Here is a 22,685-nt window from a genome sequence, read left to right as displayed (position 1 = left end):
TGAACTTGCTAGTAACCTTGCCCTTTTTGATCGCCATGCATTGTCTGGGTTTCCAATATCCTCCTTGCTTGGACATGGGTTAGAGTGGTTACCATTATGTTATCCATGAACCCCATATTGCTGGTTGTTGGATGCCAGTCTCCAACACTGGGCTTTGAGTTACGTCTGCTGCTGTTGCTATGAGGAGATTCATATCCATAGCAAACAAGTTGGGGGGAAATGATACAGCCTGTTGGAATCCCTTTTTGGAGGTCTTGCCACCTGGTTGTAAAGTGGGCTGAAGTGAAGCGTAGCTTGAACCCTACTAGGTAGCTAGTGATCGTGTCTTGCGTTACTGGCGGGATAATGTAGTGGTCCAGGCCAGCTGGATGAGGACTTGTGGAATTGATCCATTGGTGTTGGCTAGGTCTAACCAGACAACTTGCTGTTAGGCATCCTTTCTTCTGCCTGGTCTCGCGGACCAATTCGCTGTTTACTATCACGCTAACATACCATGAGTTGTAGCTATAATAATTTTTATGAAGGGGTTCCCTCAGACCTCAAAATTGTTTCAAGTATTCCTCCAGGGCAAAAAAGGTTGGGAAAAGGCTGCTGTAAAGACAGGACATAAGGGGTTCCCTCAGACCTCAAAATTGTTTCAAGTATTCCTCCAGGGCAAAAAAGGTTGGGAAAAGGCTGCTGTAAAGACAGGACATAATTCTATCACCAAAAGAGTAACTCTGGCAATTAGGTTTTTAAAAAAAATTGAACTTGCTGGAAATGAGAAACAAAAAGCTGCAAGATCTCAGGAGGGCAGACAGCATCTGTGGAGAGGGAGAGAGGAAAACATTATTTCAAGTAATTGATCTTCCAATCTATTCAGATGAATGGTCATTGACTTGAATGTTGATCTGTTTCAATCTCTGGACGCTACCTGATCTGAATTTTTCCAGCTATTATGATCATTATGTTAACTTGCTGTGTTAGCAAAGCTTTATTGAAGTCAGAATAAACTTCCTTTTCATGGTACTTGCTATATGTGGTGTGCTCTAAGTTATCCACAATATTGATTGGCATTGTTATTTTGTTATACAAGATCTTTTTTGCAGCCTGCAGTTAACAGGAAGTTTTGCTGCAAACTGATGATACAATCAACATTTTACAGTTCAATTTTCTGATTAGTTTTGATTTTTTTTTCCATTTTTGGTTTAATTTAACAATTGATGGTGGAGAGGTGCGTACTATTTTCTTTGTTGAACTCAGTCACCAATTGGCAGTAACATGCTTGTGGAGGAATGACATACTCAGAGTAAATAAGCTATTGTCAGTTGTGGTACAACATTCTCACTTTCACTGGGCTTTGGCACACCATGGCTATGTGCCAAGGATTAAAGTTTAACTTGTAACCATTGATATGAGTGAATGTACAGCATCCCTTGGATAGTGAGAACTTAACAGCCATTTAGTGCTTTCGCGAATACATTGAAGCATGGGGAATAATAATCCTGCAGTACATTTTTTTTCTCCAGTCCTGATGAAAGGTCTCGGTCCAAAACGTCAACTGTACTCGTTTCCATAGATGCTGCCTCACCTGCTAAGTTCCTCCAGCAGTTTGTGTGTGGTATTTTAATATGTGTGAATTGCTTCAAAATTCAGACATTTCACAATGTATTTTGTTACTGCTGGTTAAAAAAGAAATTTTGCTAAAATTAGTTTTTAGTGTATTTATAAAAACATTGATGTACAGTTGATCTATTGAATACATGTTCAAAAATTTAAAATGTGGACATCATTCAACATTAAGCCGTCATCAAATTTATTATAAACTCAAGATTATTTACTTATAAACATTTAACATGATGTACTTCTATTTCTGTTTTAGTAGTGTAAAACTGTAAATTGATCTTGTTACTTAAGGACATTTAATAACATTAAACTGTGGTCTGGCATGATTTTGCAAAGGTAGACTGGTAAGTCTTATCAAATATTGCATTAATTCTTTGGTCTGGAGCTTGCTGTGAAATGAGGGCAGTTCAGTACCAAATTGCGATGCAGGTCTTTATTCCTATATTGGAAAGCTTGATGCACTGACACAATTATAGAAATCACAAATTTGTCATTGGAGTTCTACTTGCAATTTCCAGGCTGCACTCCAACACAGAACATTGCATGTGAATCTGGCAACTTATCATAAACTTGCACTGGTACCCATCCAGTTACATTCAACGATCTGTCCACTGAAATTTGCCAGATCAGACTTGACAGTCTAGTAGCTGTCATTGGAAAAATGTTGGAATCCCATTAAGACAGCAGAGCTGTAGAAGCTAGAAATGCAATTTACATGAGTTACTTTTTTTTTGAATAAGGGAATAGTGTTTGATATCCTTTCTTTGATTTTGACAATGGATCTACCAGAGTGGATGTAGGTAGTTGGATATAGTGGATATAGGTAGTGCATTTGGATCTCCATAAATCATTCAATTAAAGTGCCACAAAATTTTACTATAAAATATAGAGGCTCGTTATATTGGAGATATTCCATTAGCATAGAGTAAGGATTAGTGCCTAACTGAAAACAGCTAAAAGTAGAAAACTTCTGAAATGTAAATCTGATCAATTGTATCTGCAAAGAAAGTAAGTTTCAATTTCAGATGGATGACCTTTTCTTCAGAGCTGTCATGTTCTCACAAATTAGATGTTTGTTGTCTGAAGTTATTTTTGTATTGTTCTGACTTGAAAGCTGTAATGTACCATCAGAATATGAGGTTTTGTTTCTCAAGATGATATTGATTTTTGTTAAAATATAGGAATCTAATGACAATCAAAAAATGTGGGGGGGGGGATAACTTTGAAGCTTGTAAAAATTAACAGAATGATCCACTGAATGTCAGGGATGCAAGTGGGAAAGAAAGTGAATAGAATAAATGAATAGTAATAGCTGAAACAATAGAACTTTTAGGGTGTTCTTGATTTGGATATAGAGGAGGAGGTAGAAGTAGGTTACATGTTGTGGTTTTGAAGCAAAGATCTCTAAGGGGAAAGAAGATAGTGACTATGGTACTGGCCTGATGCTTATCGATGTCCAGAGTGTTAAGAAGTGCCAAAATTGGCGACAAGTCTTTGCCAGGTAGAAATCAGTACACCAAACAGCAACTGTCTACAGGTTTGATCATAGTGGGATTGATCCTTTTTTCCTGCAATTTGACCTATAACTCATGGGGTGCTGCAGGGATTAATGCTGGGCCTTTGTTTATAATCTATATTAATATCTTGAATAAGTGGGCTGAATCTGTTAAATTGCTGATGGTCCAAAAATAGATTGGAAAGTGAGTGGTGCAGGGAATATGAAATCTGTGAGAGGTCTGTTTATTAGTGGGTTTGCGTGGGCAAAAGCTTGACAGTAATGTGTAGAATAAGAGTATGTAAGATCAACTTTGAGAGAAAGATTTAAAAAGTATATGGTTTACAGCAAGACGATTCCAAAGAACTACAGTCCTCAGACTTGTTTTAAATGGGTGACCCTTATTCTGAAATAATGCTAGCAGTGTGATTCTCTGTAAGGGGAAAAGTTCTCGCAATGTTACCTTGTCAAACCATGCTCAGAATCCAATGTGGTACAAAAAAAGATTTTCTCTCATTCTAAACTCCCAATGAGTACATGCGCATTTTCCTCAATCATCCCATTGGCTCGATCCCTCTCAGTGGTTGCTTCAGATCACTTTATGCACAATTTCTCACATTGGAACCAAAGTGCCCTTCTGTCCATGCTTCATGCCCTTCATAATATAAATTGCTATTAAAACTGATCCATAGAACATTGAATAGTACAGCACACTACAGGCCCTTCGGCCCACAAGGTTGTGCCGACCCTTAAACCCTGCCTCCCATATAACACCCAACCTTAAATTTCTCCATATACTTGTCTAGTAGTCTCTTAAACTTCACTAGTGTATCTGCCTCCACCACTGACTCAGGCAGTGCATTCCACGCACCAACCACACTCTGAGTAAAAAACCTTCCTCTAATATCCACCTTGAACTTCCCACCCCTTACCTTAAAGCCATGTCCTCTTGTATCGAGCAGTGGTGCCCTGGGGAAGAGGCGCTGGCTGTCCACTCTCTGTTCCTCTTAATATCTTGTATACCTCAATCATGTCTCCCCTCATCCTCCTCCTCTCCAAAGAGTAAAACCCTAGCTCCCATAAATTATAGGTTCTTGTCAAAAACAATAAAAATGTCTCTTTGACACATTGGACTTATTGCAACATATTAGCAACTTATTAAGAATGCATTTTCAATCAAGTTTTGTACTACTTTGAATTCTTTTAAAATTTGAAGTAGCCTATACAGAATATGTGTAGCTCCAGGAAAAGGGGGTTAGAGGCTAGGAATCCCATGGCAAGGTAATATCACCTAACTTACTTTGCCGTAGAATTTCTATAATACTCAAGTCAGGAGTGTGATGGACTACTCCTCACTTGCAAGTAATAAGAAGCTCAACACCTTACAAGATGTAGCAGCCCACTTGATAGACAACCAGTGTACATTAAGAGCAGTTTATACCATAGACAGAATCCACTGCAGTGACTTCTTAGACAACATCTTCTAAACAAACACCCTCTGCCAGGCAGGACTAGGGCAGCAACAACTGAGAACACCACCTGGAAGTAAACTCCAAGCCATACCCTATTATGATTTGTAAGTATATCACTGTTCCTTCATTGTTGCTGGATCAAAATTCTAGAACCCACACCTCAAGGCCCCAGAGCGGTTCAAGAGGGCAATTCACCACCTCTTCTCAAAGAGCCAATAGAGATGGGCAATTAAGTGCTGGCTCAACCTGCGAAGACCACATTTATTGACTGAATATTTTTAGAAAATGTTTAGGTAGGTTTTTGTCCATCGGTGTTAAATTTTATATCTACATTAACATTACAGAAAAAAAAGAGCACACCAAAAGCTATTATTAATTACCTGAATGCCTAATTATTTTGGGATCCATGCTATAACAGATTAAAACTATCAAGGGCATAATTAATTTCATTTTTGAATTCCCATAATGTTTCAGACTAGGTTGTAGTAAACTGGGTTTTGTAACGAAGGAAGGCCATGTTCAGAGAATAGTTTGCTAATACCCCGCAAAAAAATTCAATAACTTTTTACTTCATTTGAAACAATATGATCAACATTCAGGGATGTGTGCTTAGCCCACTGCGTGGTTGACTGCATGACTGTGTGGTTAGTCATAGCTCAAATGCCATCTATAAATTTGATGATGACACAACCGTTGTTGGCAGAACCTCAGATTGAGACGAGAGGGTGTACAGGAGCGAGATATACCAGCTAATTAAGTGGTGTCGCAGCAACAACCTTATACTCAACGACAGTAAGCCCAAAGAGCTGATTGTGGCCTTCAGAAAGGGTAGGACAAGAGAACATGAACCAATCATTATAAAAGGATGAGAAGTGGAGACAGTGAGCTATTTTAAGTTCCTGGTGTCAAGATCTATGAGGATCTGACCAGGTCCTGACTTATTGATGCCGCTATAAAGAAGGCAAGACAGTGGCTATATTTCATTAGGAGTTTGAGGAGATTTGGTGTCACCAAAAACACAAACTTCTACAGATATGCTGTGGGGAGTATTCTGACAGTCTGCATCATTGTCTGGTATAAGGAAGGGCTACTACACAGGGATTCTTCCTAATTGCTCACCTTCCTGATTTAACCATTCTTCTTTGGCTTTTTGACATAAGCTTTTAACTTTTTTTTATCTAAGGACTTATATTCTATAGGATTTGCTTTCTTCTGTCTCCTTCCATTAGATTCTTGATTTCATCTGTCATCCATTTATTCTTTATGCTTTTTTCTTGTTTAGGAATCACTGACTTTGCTGATGACAAGGCGTCCTTTAGAGAGTTAAACTTCATTTCTACGTGATTGCTATCATCTTCAACAGATCCTATTTCTAGACTTTTAAATCTATTCCTTACTTCAATTGTAAATTTTTGTCTTAAGTTTTCTTTGATTTTTGCTGCTTTAATTTTTTAGGTTTTACTTTTACATGACGTATTACTGGGTTATGGTCACTATTACAATCTGCACCTGGATATGGTTTGCATTGAGTCACTGAGTTTCTAAATCTTTGGTTGATAGTAATTAAGTCAATTTGATTTCTGGTGTTATCACCTGGACTTTTCCAGGTCCATAAGCGTCTCGAATGGTTCTTAAAGTAGGTATTCATAATGACCTGATTATTCATCTTACACCATTCTACCTATTTCTCGCCTTTTTCATTTCTTTCCCCTAGTCCAAATTTTCCGATAGTATTTCCATCAGCACCTTGTCCTACATTTGGATTTCCCATGACAATAACAATATCTTGAAATTTGCATCCATTCTTTGCTTGTTCAAGCTCTTCATAGAATATATTTATATCCTCATTTGTTTCATCCGTTGTTGGTACATATACCTGTATAACTGCTAAATCAAATGGTTGTCCTCTGAATCTAACAAGGAGCACTCTTTCTGATATTGCCCAATGTACTAAAACACTTTTTTGCCATGTTTTCATTTTTAAGAAATTCCTACTCCATTAGTATGGGATGTTCCACAAGAATAGTGTTTTATTTCTATTCTGACATGTTCCAGCACCTGTCCAATGAACTTCGTGTTATTTGAATTTTATGAGTAGTAGCTTGATGACAGTCGGGCATCCCCTGCTGCCCAGAATCAACCCTACCAAGCGAAGCATCTTCAGATTTGTCTTGAAGATCCTCTTGACACTGTTGTTATACGATACATTTTGAGTTTGACCATGGTTTTCTTAGCAAATAGATTGTAGGAACCCTAGTATCTAGCAACAGTGGTTTGCTATTGCCTTCCGTTGGGCAAACTAAAGAAGTCGCCATTTTTCTTCCCAAATGTTCATCTGCCTGTACCATAGCTGTTGACATTTGAGGTTGTAGGTCACCTGCCTTCTCCGTCATAAGTTCAGTTACTGAACCTGCCTGTTCCGCCGTTGGCCTTGGCTCGTATCTTGAGCAGGAACCCTTGCAGGTGTTACCATTCTGGGTCAGAGCGGCCCTGGGAGTAATGAATGCCTAAGGGGTAACTCCACTTCCCCAAAGGTCTGTAAATCCCCAGTCAGAGCCTCGTCACCAGTTGCAGTTTAGAGTCATAATAAGAGACAAAGTTGGCGGTGAAAACATCAATAATTTTAGTTATGCGTATGACACTGTGTTAATTGCAAGTACGGAGGAAGAACTACAAAACTTAATTGATATAGTTGTTGAAGAAAGTGCAAAAATGGGTCTGTCTATCAATTGCAAAAAGACAGAATGTATGGTGATATCCAAAAAGAAGGAGAATCCTGTCTGCAGGCTGAGAATAAATGGGGAAGACATAAAACAAGTACAGAACTTTTGCTACTTAGGAAGCTGGGTGACTTCAGATGGCAGGTGCGACATGGACATCAAAAGAAGAACAGGGATGGCAAAAGACACCTTTACAAAAATGAAGAGTATACTGACCAACACTAAACTAGGCATGACAACCTGCCTCAGAGCACTAAAATGTTACATTTATCCAGTTATGTTATATGGCTCAGAATGTTGGACAATATCTAGTAACATGAGGAAACGAATTGAAGCAGCAGAGATGTGGTTTTTGAGGAGGATGCAAAGAATATCATGGACGAAATGAATATCTAATGAGGATGTCATGAACAGAGCAAGCACAAAAAGAGAAATAACGTATGAGATCATGAAAAGGCAATGTGACTTCATTGGACATGTGATTATGAAAGAGGAGTTAGAATGCATGGTAATTATGGGAAAGATTGAAGGGAAGAAATCAAGAGGAAGTTAAAGACAAATAATGATGGAGACAGAAGCCAGAGAACTGGAAATGAATACCAATGAATTGATCCACTTGACCGGAAACAGGAGTGTGTGGGCCATGGCAGTCAAAGCTCAAACTGGGCATGGCACCTGATGATGATGACTACACAGGACCGAAAGAAGCTGCAGAAAGTTGTAAAATTATCAGCTTCATCTTGGTACTTGCCTCCATGGTGTCCAAAACACCTTCAAGCAGCAATGCCTCAGAAAGATGGAGTCCATCATTAAGGACCCCATCACCCAGGATCTGTAGCCGTCAGGAAGGAGGTACAGAAACCTGAAGAGAGACACTCAGCGATTCAGGAACAGTTTCTTCCCCTCTGTCATCTGATTTCTAAATGTGCATTGAACCCATGAACACTAGCTCATTTTTATTATTTCTGGGGATTTTGCACTATTTTTAATTTAACTAATATGTATATATACAGTGGCATGCAGAAGTTTGGACACCCCTGGTCAAAATTTCTGTTCCTATGAATAGCTAAGCGAGTAAAAGATGAACTGATTTTCAAAAGGCATAAAGTTAAAGATGACACATTTCTTTAATATTTTAAGCAAGAAAACTTTTTATTTCCATCTTTTACAGTTTCAAAATAACAAAAAAGGAAAAGGGCCTGAAGCAAAAGTTTGGGCGCCCTGCATGGCAGTACTTAGTAACACTCCTTTTGGCAAGTATCTCAGCTTGTAAACGCTTTTTGCAGGCAGCTAAGAGTCTTTCAATCCTTGTTTGGGGGATTTTCACCCATTCTTCCTTGAAAAAGGCTTCTAGTTCTGTGAGATTCTTGGGTGGTCTTGCATGCACTGCTCTTTTGAGGTCTATCCACAGATTCTCGATGATATTTAGGTCGGGACTGTGAGGGCCGTGGCAAAACCTTCAGCTTGCGGCTCTTGAGGTAGTCCATTGTGGATTTTGAGGTGTGTTTAGGTTCATTATCCTGTTGTAGAAGCCATCCTCTTTTCACCTTCAGCTTTTTTACAGATGGTGTGATGTTTGCGTCCAGAATTTGCTGGTATTTAATTGAATTCATTCTTCCCTCTACCAGTGAAATGTTCCCCGTGCCACTGGCTGCAACACAAGCCCCAAAGCATGATCAATCCACCCCCGTGATTAACAGTTGGAGAGGTGTTCTTTTCATGAAATTTTGTACCCTTTTTTCTCCAAACATACCTTTGCTCATTGCGGCCAAAAAGTTTTATTCAAAAGGTTCAAAGGAACATCTAAACAAGCCTGATGCATTTTGGAAACAAGTCTTGTGGACTGATGAAGTTAAAATAGAACTGTTTTTCTTTTGAAATAAAAATCTGTTAATGAATTTTAATCTATGCTATTAAATTACGCCCAATACTACATCCTCAAATCTTAAGTGGTCCTTTGGACCTTGGAGAAATCCATCTGAAACTCCTAGTATACCATATACACTTGTTCCACCTTAAATATTCTACTACATTAATCTTAAAAGAACTGTAATAAATTAAAGAAACAATTTCCCTTAATAAATCTAATTTACAATATCTAAATATTGTATCCTTTTATTGTAGATTTCACCAATTTTCCAGCTATTGATCCCAAACTGGTCAGTAGTTTCCTGTTTTCTCTCTCCTTCCCTTAAATAGTGGGGCTATTTTCTACCTTCAATTTGCAGGAATCATTAGAAAATTTATAGAATTTTGGGAAATGGAAGCTAAAGCCTCCAATATCTTTTTAGCTGTTTCTCTGAAAACTCTGGAATGAGATCATCTGGTCCTTAGAATTTATCAGTTTTGTATCAGTAGTTAGTTTATTTTAAACTAATAATTTATTTTAATAATTTGCACTAGATTCTTGATTTCTGGCATTTTTGAGAAATTTGCAGACTTGAGTGACCTCTGCAAATTTTCTTTTCCTCAATGATTAATTCTGTTATTGCTATCAGAGACCACACTTGCCCCACTAGTCTTTTCTTTTTACTTGAACTTTAACAGTGTTTTATTTTTCTTACTACTTTGCTCTGGTTTTCTCACTGAATAGAAAGAAATCTTTAAGATAAAACAATAAATTTGCAGGAAAAGTAAGTAATGCTTGAAGTATCCATTTTAATTGTTATAACTGTCAGGTACATATTAAATTATGCAAAAGGAAGTCACTGAAAGAGCCCTGCTCTTGAAACTAGACAACTTGGTCACCTTTTGTACATTATTAAAATACATGGGGGAATGTGGAATTGTACTTGGTGGATAAATTTCACAACATATGTCAGTGATAATAAATGTGATTCAAAATACGTTTGGGAAAAGTCGTGTGCATTCCAAGTACAGGTAAGTTATAAATGTGATACATTAATTATTGCAAAACAACATCTGATGTAATCAGATGCGGTTTTAAAATGTGATGTAATTTATTCCTTCCCCTCCTCCCCCTCCCCCATCCATGCATACTTTAATTGTCAGACCATTATAGGAATTTGCATGTGCATGTAATAATATGACGAGGCCTATTTCCCTGCTTTGTTTATTGGTGTGTCCTAATTCCACCCATAAGCAGGAAAGTTGTTTCCATGTATTGTGTACCAGTAAATCTGTCTGTAGGTTTAACATTAAATTGAATGCTTCTCCAATTGCAGTAATCTGTTGTCTTGTGATTTTTAAGAGATGGGCATGAAAATAAAATTCCAAACACAAAAGCAGAAAACAGTGTGTCACCCTGAATGTATAGTACAGAAAATTTAACATTGCATCTGTTTAGGTCACACACCCAAAATGCTGGAGGAGCTCAGCAGACCAAGCGGCATCTATGGAAAAATGTCGACTGTACTCTTTTCGTAGATACTGCCTGGCCTGCTGAATTCCTCCAGCATTTTGGGCATGTGGTTTGGATTTCCGGCATCTGCAGATTTTTCTTTTGTTTGTGACCTGTTTAGGTCGTTGGTTTTAGCTTGGATGTTTATTTTGATTTGGTTTTAATAAGCAAAATGGTAAGTTTATTTCAATTTTCACATTTGGGTGATAGGTCTGGGTCAGCGTATTTATCAAGCTTTTAGTATGTCTGAATATTATCTGCAGGCATGGTGTGGGTGGCCATGCAGGTGGGAACACTTTATATTCAGATGCACCTGTTGGTTCAGAGCCCCTAGGTATTTGATTGAGCCGCTGAACCTAATCTTAAACCACTATATTACTGTTTTCAGTCACATCTGTGAGCATCCCAAGAACAATATATTTATTTGAAAGAGTATGGTAGGTCAACAAAAGAAATTATCATATCGAGAAGAATTGGTGGGAATCTGCTATGTAGTTACTATTTATCTTATAAAAACTAAGGAAACATTTTTGACTGATTAGTCATGAAATTCTAACTCTACAGTGTTTCACAAGTCTACGTGGTGTTTAGTAAAATTGTCTAGTAAAGTAGTCATTTGCAAATTAATTTGTGCATAATTTATGTGAAGAGTAAATTTCTTTCCATTTGGACGGGGGATTTACTGACAGGAAGGAGGCAAAGAGTGGGAATACAAGGGCCTTTTTTGGTTGGCTGCGGTGATTAGTGGTGTTCCACAGGAGTCTATGTTGGGACCATTTCTTTTCATGTAATATGTTTACGATTTGGATGACAATATTGATGGCTTTGTGGCCAAGTTTATGGATAATACAAAGATAGATGGAGGGTAGGCAGTGCTGAGGAAGTGGGGAATCTGTGGAAGGGCTTGAATAGGTTACAAGAATGGACAAAAGTGGCAAATGGAATACAGTATAGGGAGGTGTATGATGATGCACTTTGGTAGAAGTAGTAAAGACTTTTTTCTAAATGGGAAGCAAATTCGGAAATCAAAGGTGCAAAGGGTCTTAGGTGTCCTAGTGCTGTATTCCCTAAATGTTAACTTACAGGTTGAGTCGGTAGTAAAGAAGACAATGTAATATTGACATTAATTTCAAGAGGACTAGAGTATAAAAGCAAGGATGTAATGCTGAGGTTTTATAAGACATTGGTCAGATTGCATTCGGAGCATTGTGAGTAGTTTTGGGCCCCTTATCTGAGAAAGTATGTGCTGGCATTGGAGAGGGTTCAGAAGGGGTTCGCGAGAATGATCCCAGGAATGATGGGGTTACTGTATGAGGGGTGTTTCGCTCTGGGTCTGTCCTTGCTGGAGTTTAGAAGAATGATGGGGGATCTTATTGAAATATATTAAAAGGCCTAAATAGACTGGACACAAAGAGGATGTTTACAATAGTAGGAAAGTCTAGGACCAGAGGGCATAGTTTCTGAAGACAGGGGTATCCCTTTAGAACAGAGATAAGGAGCGATTTCTTTAGCCAGATGGTGCTGAGTCTGTGGAATTCATTGCTACAGGCTGCAATGGGTATATTTAAAGTGGATGCCATCCCTTTCTCTCATTCCTCCGTCTCCACTGCATCTGCTCTCAGGATGAGGCTTTTCATTCCAGAACTAAGGAGCTGTCCTCTTCCTTCAAAGAAAGGGGCTGCTCTTCCTCCACCATCAATGCTGCCCTCACCTGCATCTCTTTCATTTCGCGCATATCTGCTCTCACCCCATCTACCCACCACCCCACCAAAAGAGCTCCTTTTGTCCTCACTTATCACCCACCAGCTTCAGCATCCAACACATAATTCTGTGTAACTTCGCTATCTTCAATGGGATCCCACTACCAAGCACATTTTTTTCCTCCCCCTAACTTTCTGCTGGGATTGCTCCCTAAAGGACTCCCTTATCCGTTTATCCCTCCCCACTGATCTCCCTCCTTGCACATCCTTACAAGCAAAACAAGTGCCACACGACCTTCTACACCTCTCTCACTACCATTCTGGGCCCGAACAGTCTTTCCAGGTGAAGCAACACTTCACCTGTGAATCTGGGGTCATCTACTGCATCACGTGCTCTTGATGTGGCCTCCTGTATATCAGTGAGACCTGACGTAGATTGGGAGACTACTTCTCTGAGCCCCTACGCTCTGTCCACCAGTAAAAGCAGAATCTCCCTGTGCCACCCATTTTAATTCTACTTCCCATTCCGACATATCAGTCCACAGCATCTACTGCAGCGATGAGGCCACACTCGGGTTGGAGGAACAACACCTTCATATTCTGTCTGGGAAGCCTGCAACCTGATGGCATGAACATCAATGTCTTGGACTTCTGTTAATTTAACCCCCTCCCCCACCCCTTTCACCATTCCCCATTTTCTTTTCCCTCTCTTACCTTATCTCACTACCTGCCTATCACCCCCCCCCCCGATGCTCCTTCCCCTCCTGTCTTCCATGGCCATCTGTCCTCTCCTGTCAGATTCTCCCTTCTCCAGCCCTTCCGCAAATCAACTTCCCAGCTCTTTACAGTACTTCACCCCTCCTGCTATCCCAGTTTCACCTATCACCTACTCCCTTCTCTCCCCCCACCTTGCATTTCCTCCTGCATTTTCTGTGTTGCTTTGATTTCCAGCATCTGCAGATTTTTCTCTTGTTTGTGATATTTAAAGTGGAGATTGGTAGGTTCTTGATTAGGCCATTAAAGATTGTGGGGCAAAGACAGGAGATTGGGGTTAAGAGGGATAATAAATTAGCCATGATTGAATGACAGAGCAGACTCATTAGACCAAATGGCTTTATTCTAATCCTGTTTTTATGGGTATTTAAATTGGAGGGGAGAGGAAACAAATAATTTGAAATTACTGGATGCTACTAGCTGTAATGTAAGATTGGTGTTTCTATCTCTGATAACTATGCTGATGACCTCCACTTCAGTATTCTCAGTATACCTCTGGAAATACTCCCTTTTGAGAATGGTAATTTCTTGCTAAAGTTTTTTTTTCCTATTTTGTATGCCTTGAGCAGAAATAGATTATAATTTTTGCAACTGCTATACTGCAGTCAGCAAACTACATGTGGAGGTTGGGAGCAAAAACATTTTACAATTTCTTTTAACCATTTCTAATTATGTTTAGGGAGCTTACTTTTAAAGAATGCTAAATTCAAATAGGGCAATGTAATGTTCCACACTCCTGGATAGTCTCCCAACCACCACACTTCAATTTAAACTGGTCGCAACTCTGACCAAGTCTCATTCACTCTGCTTGTTTACTGTTGCTCAGTTGCATTGCACCTCATTCTTAAAATCTTGTTGTAAGCAATTGCCTGTCAATCTCTAGAGTTTTGAGGTAATCTGGTCAGTTGTGCACATCTGATTTTCGAATCATGCAGCATTGGAACAGGTCATTTGGCCCAAAGAGTCTACATCGACTACCACATTTTAAACTGATCCTATATTAATCCAATTTTTAAAATTTATCCTTGTATTCTCACCAAAGTAAGTATCTGAAGTCAGGAATGAAGCTGGGGTTCAGGCCTTGCGCAGCAGCTGTACTAATCTTCTACCGAGTTTTAAATGGTTTAATCTGTACAACAGAAAACAATATTTTTTTGTCATTTGTAAAAAGAACGATAAGGAATTTTATCACCTTACAGGAACCCTTGATCAAGTTTTAAAATCTACCCACGTATCTTTTTATTTGATAGTGCAACTTTTGAGGTGCTGTAAAGTATGTGTTAAAGCTGATCTATAAATGTAGTTGGCAAGCAGATTATTGTTTATTTATACAACATAGAAGCCAAAGTAAAACATATTTAAGTGGTGGGTTAAAATGCATGACTTCAGTGAAGCATGGAATTCCCAATCCTAAGATATGAAAATGGAGCTACACACAATGTGTGGAACATATTTATTTTCTTGGTATTGTAGTGATATGACTGTATACTGCAGGGTTGAAAGTGCAAGATCAACATCCTGCATCTGGTGTTCCGGAGTGCACGTTGCCAAACTGCATTCTATCAGCTAAGGGGGAATTGATCCTTTTTTTAAACTCCAGCATTGAAGAATTTTCCTTGAGTTTAAAATATAGGGCTTTTTCTTTAAACAAAATTAGCATCAGAAAGTGATGAACTTCATATGTACTTGATTTCAATAGTAAAAGCTTTGCTTTATTCAGGTCATCTTATCAGGACTTAATGCAAAAGTATGCATTTGATTCTTGTACCACACGGATTCCATGACGTCTGCCAAGGCTGTGAAACTGATTTTAAGTTTGAGCTTGTGTAGAGACCTGAGCTACTTTCCTTGGAACACTCTTGCAGTCCATTGAAACTTCTGTTTATTTTCTCCTTGTTTTTATTTTTTTTATTAGCTAGTTTTGTACAATGGTGCTCCAGTGTTTGATGTAGGCTAGTTAGAATTTTTTGGCTGAAGAAGAAAATTAGACATGAGCACTTTTTCAAGAATAAGGGGAATTTTGGGCATGGCAAGGTAATTGCAGTGTTTTGAGCTAATGTAACGAAGAAGTTCATTATATGAATGCTTACTTTGTCATTTTGAACTGTCTGCAAACATCAAGTTAAAAATTTTTTAATCATCAGTGTCAACTGCTACTGATCTTTTGTAAAGCAGAATTTTAAAGTGAGTGATCCTGTTATTGTTTGTGTTCTGATGAATCCTTCATTTTCTGCAGTCTTTGAAATGAGGTACATTTTAATAGTGTAGATACAATTTGGTTTAGTTGTCTTCTAATTGGTATGCTGTCGTACATTTTGCTGGTACATGCAGAAGTTTTTTCCCTTGCAGTAAAATTGCTTCAGGTAGTATTCTGCGAAAGGCACAGTAGTATATTTTTCATAATCATAATTTTTGAACACTATGATCCTGAATTGGAGGGAGCTAGTTTTGATGTTCATTCCTGACAGAAGAGTGTCAGTTTGTACATGGGGGGAGGGGATCTAAATGTTCAGCTACCCATTCTAGAAACGGTCTAATTTTAGTTTTGGCTTCAAATTAACTTTTTTTTGAATTTTTTTTATCACAGTGTTGGTGAAGGGAGTTATGGAAAATGTAATACAGGAATGAACAAAATCCAGTTCATTCAGACTGACTTTTAGTTATTTTTCCACAATTTGCAAATTAAGATTAACCAAACTTGTTGATGCTGGTAACCAATGTAACTGGGATGAGATATTTTGATTTTTTTTTATGAAATGAGTGTGCAAACTATTAAATTAGCCTGTAATTTATTTTTTAATTTAAATGATTAATGATTTTTGTGTGTTGTGTAATATAGACACAAGCATAGTTCCTGTGAGTCATTACTAATATTAGCTTTGCAGTGGCCATGAAAAATTGTGCAGTTAACTTGTTGATAACTGGGATATTTGGTACACTTTGTTACATGAGCGTTTTGGAAATGTTTGTAAAATCAGCTTGCATTAAATTTATTATGGATGTTTCATTGAACTAGCTATACTACAGATCAGAGGTTCTCAACCTGGGGTTCACAGACCCCTTAGTTAATGTAGGGGTCCATGTCATTTTAAGAAAAGGTTGGGGACCCTTGCTATAGATTGTTTATCCATATAAGATTTGCTATAACACATTTCTATCACTGAATTTATTTCTCTAGATTTGAAAGCAATACTTTTTATTAATATGTTTAAAATATTCACATTTGTTTTGATTTATTCTGGCCTTTTAAATATGTTGGCAGCATGGTAGTCTTCAGAGACTTTGGTGGACATAAGATTAAAAAAAGCCTTGTAAACCTAATTTTAGATTATCATTTTTTTTTTGCAGATGATATTGACTGTTTACTTGAGCAGCAATGAGCAGAGTTTTGCTGAAGTCCCCATAACCCCTGAAACAACATGTCGAGATGTTGTTGAATTTTGCAAAGAGCCTGGTGAGATTGGTTGCCACTTGGCTGAGGTGTGGCGAGGGAATGGTAGGTTTGCACTTGTGCACCATCTATTTTATCTTCAAAATACATACTTTTGTCTGTGCTCTGCCAGTTTTGGATGTCCCAAAACCTGTATATTCATCAGACCCTATTACTGTCAGTTGGCAGACAAAGACCCAACTAATTCTAATTAATTCAAAATTTCATGGAATTTCAAAATTTCAAAAAACACCTTTGTATTCTGTTATGAATGATCAACAAGCTCCAGGTACTAAATGTTCACGTTGTAAATTTTCTCGGAACAAAATTAAAAGGTAATGTGGAAAAAATGAATATGAGTGAAGCAGAATTAATACAACAGTGATTTAACAAGTCTATTGGGATATGCTGTAAGCTCTTTAAAGAAAAGTCTGGGAGAAAATTTTCCATTTATGGAAGGCTTTGCTATAAAAGACAGAGGTCGTTTCCACTTGTGTGTCCCAATGGTGTAAGTCAATTTAGGGACTTTAAGTTTTAAAAATTGAATATTGTTAGTACTTTTAATCTCAAGGTTAAAAATATGGAACTTTTTCACAAAAGGCTTATGTTAGGATTGTGAGTGCAGAAATGAAAATGAAGGCAATTGCTATTTAGCGTGATACGAACTGCAGCTACATTCTGGACAAGAGCAAACTTGGGGAAGCATATTGGCTTTTAATAGGAAATATTCTCAGAAATCAGTAAGTATATTCACTTCTATTAAGGGTGGAAGATGACTAAAGCTACATAAATACTTCAAAGAATTATTTATCTGCTAATAATGACTTGTGGCTCCTATGGAGATCCAGCTTCTTCAACCCAACATTACAGCATGTAATTTCTCAAATTCCTTGGTCTTCCCACCAAGGCACCCCAAATGACTTAATTACTGTAGTCTCTGAGTCGTATTCATGCAATAGGGTGTTAATTGCATTCATGCATATGCAGACTTGTATTGGTTAATTAGGTGTTTCCTGGTCTGCAATTTACTATTCTGAGCTGCCTTTTTAAATTCGTATTCAAATCTAGATCTGAAAATTGGTTGATGTTCAGATTAATACTTGGTACATGCTCTAACTCCAGAATATGCCCTAACACCTTCACACAGAAAATACTCTACAAAGGAGGGATACCTGGTGTGTGAGGGGCTGAGTAAGGTTGACATTCAATGTCAATGCATCCTAATATTACAGAATTTTCAAAGCTACACGTTGAAGTAAAGTTATATAAAAAAAAATTAGCCTTGTTTAGAAGTAAGAATTTGTTGCAATGCATTGTTACAAAAAAATACCTCAAGCTAACACCCAGTACATGAATGTGATTCTGAATTGCCATCCCAATTAATTGTGCTCACTCACTCACGACCATTTTTCTGAAGTTGTTTATTGATTCCATATTAATAAAGCCATACCAATAATGGTTTTATGTTATTTCTTGCCATCGTCATTGCTTGTATTAAAATACTGGTCAGAAGATTCAAGGGTTGTTGCTATAGTAGAGGATGAAGAAGGTTATTCAAAATTCAGTAAGTGGGTCAAAGAGTGGAAAATGGAGTTTAATTCAGGTTAAGTGCCAGGTGGTCCATTTTGGAAAGTTCAAAGTAAATTTGCTATCAAAATACATGTATGTCATTGTATGCAACCCTGAGATTCACTTCCTTGCAGGCATTCACAGTAAATACAAAGAAAAAAACAGAAAAGGAAAATAATAAATATTGAGAAATATGAGATGAAGAATCCTTGAAAGTTAGACAATAGGTTGTGGGAACAGTTCAGTGTTGGGGTGAATGAAGTTATAGACAGACAGACAGGTATACTTTATTGATCCCGAAGGAAATTGGGTTTCGTTACAGCTGCACCAACCAAGAATAGAGCATAAATATAGCAATACAAAAACCACAAACAATCAAACAATAAAATGCAAACTATGCCAGATGGAAAATAAGTCCAGGACCAGTCTATTGGCTCAGGGTGTCTGACCCTCCACGGGAGGAGCTGCAAGTTCGATGGCCACAGGCTGGAACGACCTTCCGTGCCGCCCAGTGTTGTATCTCGGTGGAATATGGCCGAAGTCCAACAGCAAAAAGTTCAATATCCGGTCTACAAACACGTTCCTGGATCGTAATATGACCCGGATTGCACCATCTATTGTTAACCAGAACAGTAAGCACCCAACTCCTTTACGCTTACCACTCTCAGTGTACTTCCGGTCAGCCGGACGGTCTGGAAGCCGTCCATGGGGAAGTTTTGATCGGATATGTCCTCGTGCAGCCCCGTTCCAGTGAAACACATAACACTGCACTCCTGAAATGTTCTCTGACGCCTGGCTAGCGCCGTGAACTCATCCATTTTATTACCCACCGAACTCCTCTTCTCCATAAGTCTCTGTTGTCTCGACCCGGTCCTCTTTCCTCGACTTTGTGATCTCCCTCTGCATCCTCTGTGTTTTCCTCCAGATTTCAGCAGGAGTGTCGCCGCTCTGCTCGCTAAACCATTTGGCATTAGCGCAAACAGCTGGTCCCTGGAATACACAATGCGACCATGCTTCTGTCGCACATGTCGGGATGTAACTATTTCCAGTGCTAAAAACCCCAATAAAACCCAAATATCCCCTTTGGCTCGAGTTCGATGGCTGATGGATAGTAACTCTTCCTAAACCTGGTGATGTGGTCTTGAGGTCCCTGTACCTCTTTCCTGATGACGGCAGCAGCAAGAAGAGAGCATAGCCTCGATGGTGAGGGTCCATGAAAATGAATGCTGCTTTTCCTGCGCCAATGCACTGTGTAAATGTGTTAAAGCCCTCCCCCACCATTTACGCATGATGGGCTGGGTTGTATCCACCACTTCTGCATTCATGGGCATTGGTGCTTCCAAACCAGGCTTTGATGCAACCAATTAATATATTCTCCAATGTGCATCTATAGAAGTTTGTCGAAGTTTTAGATGAGATGCTGGTTCCCACTTTAAGGACTCTTCATCTCGTGTTCTTGATGTTTATTGCTTATTTATTTATCATTATTGTTATTTTGCTTGTTTTTTATGGTTTCTTTGTATTTACTGTGAACTCTTGCAAGAAAATGAACCTCAGGGTTGTATATGGTGACATATGTTCGTTGATAATAAATTTACTTTGAACTTTGGAAAATTAAATCTAGGTAAGACTTTCCCCAGGGTCCTGCATTCACTTTCTGTGTTACAGAACTGAGGAACCTTGGAGTATGAATACATGGTTCTCTGGAAGTGAAGTCAAAGGTAGATGGGGTAATAAAGAAGGCTTTTGATGCCCTAGTCTTAATTATTAAGGGCATTGAATATAAAAGCTGGGAGGAGATGGTAAGGTTGAATAGGAAACTGGTGAGGCTGCACTGGAGTATTGAGTTTGAGTTTTGGACACCAACAACTAAGTATTGTTAAGTTTGGGAAGGATGTTAGTAAACTGGAAAGAGTGTAGAAAAGATTTGTAAAGATGCTACCAAGCTAGAGGGCTTGAGTTACAGGTCGAGATTGGGCAGTTTAAAACTTCATTCCTTAGAGTGTAGAAGACTGAGAGGTGACCTTAAAATCATGAGGGGATCAGAAAGGATGAATGTATACAGTCTCCTTCTCACTGGAGAATCTTGAACTCAAGGACATGCGTTTAAGGTGAGGGGAAATATTTAAGAGGAACCTGTGTGTATGTGAAATGAGTACCAGAGAAAGTGGCTGTCTGAAGTAGTATTTGCTTCACTAATGGATAAACAAATAGGTCCACAATTAATGAATGTACTCAGTTAAAAGTTAATAAATAGCTTTTCTTATACTTGCAAGCGGAATAAGTGCCAACCCTGTTTCTACACTTCCTCCCTCACAGCCATTCAGGGTCGCAATCAGTCTTTCCAGCTGGATGACACTTCACCTGTGAGTCTGTTGGGTCACCTACTGTATCCAGTGCACCGGGTGTGACCCCCTATATATCAGTGAGACCCGACGTAGATTGGGAGACCATTTCAACGAGTACCTTCACTCTGACTGCCACAAAAAGAGAAATCTCCCAGTTCAATTCTACTTCCTATTCCGTTTCTGACTTGTCAGTCCGTGACCTCCTGTGCTTCCACTGTGAGGCCACAAAAAGTTAGGAGGAGCAACATCTTATATTCCATCTCAGTAGCCTCCAACCTTATGGCATGAGCATCGATTACATCCAGTAATTGCCCCACCCCTCCTCTCCACCATTCTCCATTTCTCTTTCTCTCTCCCATGTTTGAAATAGGTTTTAAATATTGCTTGCTTCATGGGAAAACCTACATCTGCAATATTTTCTCCATTTTTGGCAAGACCACTGTTTGTTCATATTTCTAAATTGTCCTTGAAGGTGGTGTGAACTGCTGCAGTGCCTCTTGTGCGAGGGTTCCTACAGTATTATTTTACAATGGAAATAAAATTATTTTATTTTAAATAAATGTGCCAATGATAGCCCTTGCAGTGGGTCTGAACCACTGCCTTCAATGTTACACCTTTCTAATGAGGTTTCTCCTAAAATACTCGTCTATTAGAATATGAATTAGTTGATTTCTTTCCTTCATTTATAATGGGAGCATTCGTTTTTCACATTTTATTTTCCAAAACAAAATTATGGAAAACTGTTGGTACAAATGTAGAGAGCTGTCCTTCATAGCCATTGCACTACACCCAACAACTAAACTTTTTTGGCATCATATACATTAAAATGTTTCTGCTATTATTTGTTAGACAATAAAACCGCAAGATATAGAAGCAGAATTAGGCCATTTGGTCCACTGACTCTGCTCTGCCACTTTATCAACTCAAATCTCCTGCCTTCCTCCTCTATCCCTTCATGCCCTGACCAATCAAGAATCTATCCTCTGCCTTAAGTGTTCATAAAAACCTGGCCTTCACAGCTGCCCATGGCAATGAACTCCAGATTCACTACTCTGGCTCGGGAAATTCCTCCTTGTCTCCGATCTAAAGGGACACCCCACTATTCTGAGGCTGTATCCTCTGGTCTTCGTTGCTCCAACCATAGGAAACATCCTCTCCACATATCAAGACCTTTCATCATTTGATGGGTTTCAGTTAGGTCATCCCTCCCCTCATTCTTCTGAATTCCAGTGAATGCAGGCCCAAAGTCATCAAACACTGTTCATATGACAAGCAATTTAATCCTGGAATCCTTTTTGTGAACCTCCTTTGAACCCTCTCCAGTTTCAGCACATCCTTTCTTAGACAAGGGGCACAAAACTACTCACAATACCCCAGGTGAGGCTTCACCAGTACTTTATAAAGTTTCAACATTGCATCCTTGCTTTTATGTTCAGGTCCTCTTGAAATGAAAGCTAAAATTGCATTTGCCTTCCTCACCACAGACTCAACTTGCAAATTAACCTTTAGGGAATCCTGCACAAGGACTCTCAAATCCCTTCGCACCTCAAGATTGTTGTATTTTCTTACCCATTAGAAAATAGTCAACCCTTTTATTTCTTTACAAAAGTGCATGACCATACACTTACTGACACAATTCTGTCTGGTATTTCTTGGCCCATTTTCCTAAACTAAGACTTTCTGTATCCTCTATATTTCCTTAAAACTACTTGCCCCTCCACTTTGTATTGTCTGCAAAGTTTCAACAAAACTATCAATTCCATTATCGAAATCATTGACAAAAAGAATCTGTTCCTACACAGACCCCTGTTGGACACCACTAGTCACTGACAGAAGCCAGAAAAAGTTCCCTTTATTCCCACACTTTACCTCCTGCCAGTCAACCACTGCTTTATCTATGCTAGAATCTTTCCTGTTATACCATGGGGGCATAGCTTGTTAAGCAGCCTCATGTGTCGCACATGTCAAAGGCCTTCTGAAAATCCAAGTACACAACATTCACTGACTCTCCTTTGTTTATCCTGATTGTTATTTCTTCAAAGAATTCAAACAGATTTGTCAGGCAAGATTTTCCACTGAAACCAAGTTAACTACACCTTATTATATGCCTCCATGTACCCCCAAACCACATCCAAATACCCCAAATCCTTAATGATTGACTCCAACATCTTCCCAACCAGAGGTCAGACTAACTGGCCTATAATTTCCTTT

General features: G+C 38.7%; 1 protein-coding gene across 3 annotated transcripts in view; it reads left to right on the top strand.

Annotated features, from left to right (window-relative positions):
* ppp1r13bb (protein phosphatase 1, regulatory subunit 13Bb) overlaps positions 1–22,685 on the top strand; it is a 99,751-nt gene that overhangs the window by 14,637 nt on the left and 62,429 nt on the right. For 2 of the 3 annotated variants that reach the window (XM_063047962.1, XM_063047950.1), the window contains exon 2: positions 16,476–16,623. In XM_063047962.1, coding sequence (XP_062904032.1) covers positions 16,476–16,623 — 148 coding nt within the window. Of the gene's footprint in view, positions 1–14,950; positions 15,162–16,475; positions 16,624–22,685 lie in introns of those variants that run through there. The other variant, XM_063047956.1, reaches the window with a different exon arrangement.

This window comes from Mobula hypostoma, chromosome 1, assembly GCF_963921235.1.
Source record: "Mobula hypostoma chromosome 1, sMobHyp1.1, whole genome shotgun sequence".
Classification (NCBI taxonomy): domain Eukaryota; kingdom Metazoa; phylum Chordata; class Chondrichthyes; order Myliobatiformes; family Myliobatidae; genus Mobula; species Mobula hypostoma.
The sequence above is the reverse complement of the archived record's forward strand: the minus strand, read 5'-3'. Positions and strand labels throughout refer to the sequence as shown.